Source organism: Lycium ferocissimum, unplaced genomic scaffold, assembly GCF_029784015.1.
Source record: "Lycium ferocissimum isolate CSIRO_LF1 unplaced genomic scaffold, AGI_CSIRO_Lferr_CH_V1 ctg18435, whole genome shotgun sequence".
Taxonomy (NCBI): Eukaryota; Viridiplantae; Streptophyta; class Magnoliopsida; order Solanales; family Solanaceae; genus Lycium; species Lycium ferocissimum.
Genome location: NW_026717810.1, coordinates 21,158 through 25,944, shown reverse-complemented (window position 1 = coordinate 25,944; position 4,787 = coordinate 21,158). Strand labels below are relative to the sequence as shown.

The following is a 4,787-nucleotide window of genomic DNA, read 5'->3' as shown; positions in this document are numbered from 1 at the left end:
TGAATTCAATGGATAAGCAAATTCAATTTGCAACAATGAAATCACACTTAGTAGTAACCTAACAATCTATCTATTAACTAAAATCTCTCAATATTCGAGTTCTCACAATATCCAAGCTAGCTCTTCCAAATGGATGAAAATAAGTATTTATACTAATGCCTATTACACCAAAAGGCCCCTAAAGTGGCTCTTTTGCAAAAATACCCACATGGGTCTTCAATTGCATCCAAAGCCTCATAACTTGCAATTATGACCTCCAATTGCCATTCTAACCCCATAACTTGCAAGTATGACCTCCAATTGCAATTTTCGCCCCATAGTTGCACTTTTAGCCATTTTGAGCTTCTAGCCACTTTGCAACTCTTCCAATGCCAACTCCCAAACGTTGTAAATTGCCAAGTCTTCTCTCCAATCTCCTCCAAGGCATCCTTTTTCATGAACAAGGCTTGCAACTCTTGAAGTTCTCTTGCTTGACTTCTTGTGAAAGGCCTTGTGCTTGTACCTACAACACAAGTCGTAAAACATCATCCTCGATCTTGTAGGCATACGTTGATCTTTTCAAGGAGAAGATTCGTCCTCACATTGAAAAGTGAACCCAAACCCAATCATCGGGTTGGAAGTCCACCTTTCTTCTCCCATAATTTTGTCTCTTGGCTACCTTGGTGTTGACCTTGTCAATGTTCTCCTTTACCTTGGCGTGGATTTTTATCATTTCGCCGCCCTTGCTTTCGCATCTAAGCTCACAACAACATCACTAGCCAAAGGGGTTAAGGTTAAAGGAATCAAAGGATTAAAGCCATAACATACTTCAAATGGAGTCATGCCAATAGAGGAATGGAGGACCGATTGTAAGCAAACTCAATCAAAGGTAAACGGTCCTCCCAAGAAGTGGGCTTTCCTCTAATCATACTCCTAAGCGTACTCCCTAGAGTCCTATTCACTACTTCGGTTTGACCATCCGTTTGAGGGTGGCAAGAAGTATAAAACATGAGCTTGGTGCCAAGTGTACCCCAAAGACTCTTCCAAAAGTAACTAAGAAACTTGGAATCCCTATCACTAACAATAGTGAACTCCATGTAACTTAAGGACATGATTCAAAAACAAGGATGCTACATGAGATGCATCATCACATTTATGGCATGGTATAAAATGAGACATTTTTGAGAACCTATCTACCACAACAAAAATGCTATCATGACCCCTTTTGGTTCTTGGAAGACCCAACACAAAATCCATGAAATGTCTATCCAAGGACCATTAGAGTAGGAAGGGGAGTATACATACCTTGGGGCCGAGTTTTAGACTTGGCTTGCTTGCATTTCAAACATTGACCACATAACTTTTCAACATCATGTCGCATCTTGGGCCAATAGAATTGCTCTCCCAAAATGTCAAGTGTCTTGGCCACTCCAAAATGGCCCATCATTCCACCACTATGTGCTTCCTTGATGAACAACTCTCTCCATGAACTCATTGGGACACAAACTCTACCATCCTCGAATAGGAACCCCTCAACAAGTTGGAACCTATCAACCCTCCTCCCTTGGGTCAACTCCTCACAAATCGCCTTAAAGTCGGGATCTTGAGAATAGAATCCCTTAAGGCTCTCAAATCCCATCATTCTAGAAGTCATAGTGTTTAGCAAGACATACCTTCTAGATAATGCATCCGCCACCACATTGTCCTTCCCCTTTTTGTAATGGATCACATAAGGGAAAGCTTCAATCAATTCTACCCATTTCGCATGTCTCTTGTTGAGCTTGGATTGGCTCTTCAAATGTTTCAAGGATTCGTGATCCGATCGTATCACAAACTCCTTATGCCACAAATAATGTTGCCAATGGGTCAAGACCCTTACAAGTGCATACAACTCGTCATAAGTAGAGTAGTTCAATGACGCCCCTTTTAGCTTTTCACTAAAGTAAGCCAATGGCTTGCCTTCTTGCATCAACACTCCACCTATGCCAACCCTAAGCATCACACTCAACTTCAAAAGTTTTCTCAAAATTGGGTAATTGTAACAATGGTGACGAGCTCAACATGGATTTCAATTCTTGAAACGCTTTCTCTTGCTCATCTCCCCAAACAAAAGGAACATCTTTCTTGATCAATTCGGTTAAGGGAGAGGCAATTGTACTAACCCCTTTACAAACCTCCTATAGAAACTTGCCAACCCATGGAAACTCCTCACATCGGTTGCATTTTTAGGAGTTGGCCAAGTTCTAATAGATTCCACTTTTTCTTCATCAACCTCCACACCATTTGCACTCACCACAAAACCCAAGAACACCACTTTATCAACACAAAAGGCACATTTCTTGATGTTAGCAAACAACCTCTCACGCAACAAGACATCAAACACTTGCCTCAAATGGCCTACATGCTCCTCAATTGATTTGCTATACACTAGGATGTCATCAAAATAAACAACCACAAACTTGTTGATAAAGTGTTTCAAGACATGGTTCATCAACCTCATAAACGTGCTAGGTGCATTGGTTAGTCCGAATGGCATGACAAGCCACTCATAGAGGCCAAAATTGGTTTTGAAGGCCGTTTTCCACTCATCACCGGGGCTCATTCGAATTTGGTGATAGCCACTTCTAAGATCAATCTTCGAAAACACACTGAGCCACAAAGCTCATCCAACATATCATCAAGCCTAGGAATGGGATGGCGATACTTTACCGTGATTTTATTGACGGCTCTACAATCAATGCACATTCTCCAAGTGCCATCTTTCTTTGGAACAAGAATCACCGAACGGCACACGGACTAAGACTCTCCTTCACTAGCCCCTTTTTAAGAGTTCATCCACTTGCCTTTGCAATTCTTTTGTTTCTTCCGGATTGCTCCTATAAGCCGGTTTGTTAGGAATTGGGAACCCGTACAAAGTCAATTTGGTGCTCAATACCTCTCAAGGAGGTAAGCCATCGGGCATTTCCTCCGGAAACAAGGCTTCATATTCCTGCAAAAGAGAAGACATACTACTAGGCAAAGTGCTAGTAGCTTGGTTAGCATTTAGAAGAAGATCTTTGTTGACAAGACACACCATGAAGTGTCTCTCGTCAACCCCTTTAAGCAATTACTTGGTTTGGCCAACAAACATTTCTTGGAACCATTTAGAGATGTCCCCTCTCCACTTATGACCAACAACGTCTCCTTCTCACCCTTCTCCTTTTCTTCCCTTTGATACTTCTCCCGAAGCTCTCTCATCACTCGATAATCCTCACTCACTTGGTAAGGGGTTAGTGGGTTAAGAATGTACTTCTTCCCCTTGACCACAAATGAGTACTTGTTAGTTCTCCCACTATGTTGGGCATCAACATCAAATTGCCAAGGTCTTCCAAGCAATAGGTGGCAAGCTTGCATGGGTACCACATCACACAAAATCTCATCTTGATACTTGCCAATTCTAAATTTGATAATGGCTTGCTTGTTGACCCTCATTTCGCCACATTCATTAAACCATTGGAGTTTGTAGGGATTAGTGTGCTTGCGGGTGGGGAATTTCATACTTTCAACTAAGAATTGGCTAACGGCATTCGTACAACTTCCACCATCAATGATTAAGGAGCACACCTTATCCACAATTTTGCATCGTGCATGAAATAAGTTCTCCCTTTGGTCGCTCTCTTCCCTAGCTAGAGCCCCCATGGCTCTTCTAGCCACAATAGCATGATTCAAGGCTTCTTCATACCTTATCTCAACCTCTTCATCGGAATCACCCTCACACTCACTTCTTTCTCCCTCTTCTTCACAACCATCCCCGCCCTCATGTTCATCATCGGTTCGATACCCATCCCTCACTATGGTGATAGTCCTCCGGTTGGGACACTCACTAGCAATGTGCCCTCTCCCTTGGCACTTAAAACATTGGATGGTAGAAGGTCGATTATAGTTGGTGTTAGAATTGTTACCTCCTTTTTAGCCTTGTCATCACCTTTGGCTTTGTAATCGAATTTGGCTTGAGGTGCTTGAGTGTTGCTCTTGGGCTTATCCCAAGTGGAAGTTTTCCACTTTTCTTTGCCTTTGTTCCAAGTTGAAGACGATTTGCTTTTGTCTTTATAAGACCTCTCTTCTTTTAGATCCGCCTCAACCTTGGATGCGTCATGGAATGCCTCTTCAAGACTATTATAGTTTTGAGCCTCATTGGTTTAGAGATGTCTCGATTCAAGTTGGCTACAAACCTTATAATAGTGTACTCTTCATGCTCTTCTATCTTGGACTTCATCCGCAAGTCCTCAAACTCATCAAAGTACGCTTCCACGCTTTTTAACCCTTGCTTCAACATGTACAACCTTTTGAGTGCATCTTGGTGGTATGTGGATGGAAGCCACCTTGTCTCCATGAGCTCAATCAAGTCGTTCCAAGTTGGGAGATCATAGATGTGTTGTTGAGCTCTTTGTAACTTCTTGGATTCCCACCAAGTAGAAGCGTACCCCTCAAATTGAGTGAGGGCATACTTTGCCTTCAATGCCTCGGACACATTGTTTGTGAGGAAGATGCGCTCACTTTGCAATTTCCATTCAAGGAATTCTTCCGATTGCTTCCTCCTTGAACGTAGGAAGGTTCACCTTGATGGTGTTCAAATTTCGCTCATTATCTTGCCATCTTCCCTGTCCTCATAACCTCGGGCCCTCCCTAAGTCTACATGACCTTGGAATCTAGGGTCATGGCCCGAAACCTCTCAAAACCTCCTCTTCCTCCCCTCCCCCGTTATTCATTCCTCCACGCCTCCCTCCTCGCGGCTATCATCCCACTACCTTCCTTGTGGATAGTCATCA

At 42.8% G+C, this 4,787-nt stretch overlaps 1 protein-coding gene across 1 annotated transcript; it reads right to left on the bottom strand.

Moving 5' to 3' along the window:
• Positions 1-1,243: 1,243 nt before the first annotated feature.
• LOC132042847 (uncharacterized) lies at positions 1,244-4,351 on the bottom strand. Its single transcript, XM_059433357.1, has 6 exons — positions 4,191-4,351; positions 3,921-4,131; positions 3,053-3,867; positions 2,915-2,968; positions 2,154-2,627; positions 1,244-1,970 (listed from the first exon to the last, which is right to left on the bottom strand). Exons 1-6 carry the CDS (start codon positions 4,349-4,351, stop codon positions 1,244-1,246), a joined length of 2,442 nt encoding a protein of 813 aa, XP_059289340.1.
• Positions 4,352-4,787: the final 436 nt, after the last annotated feature.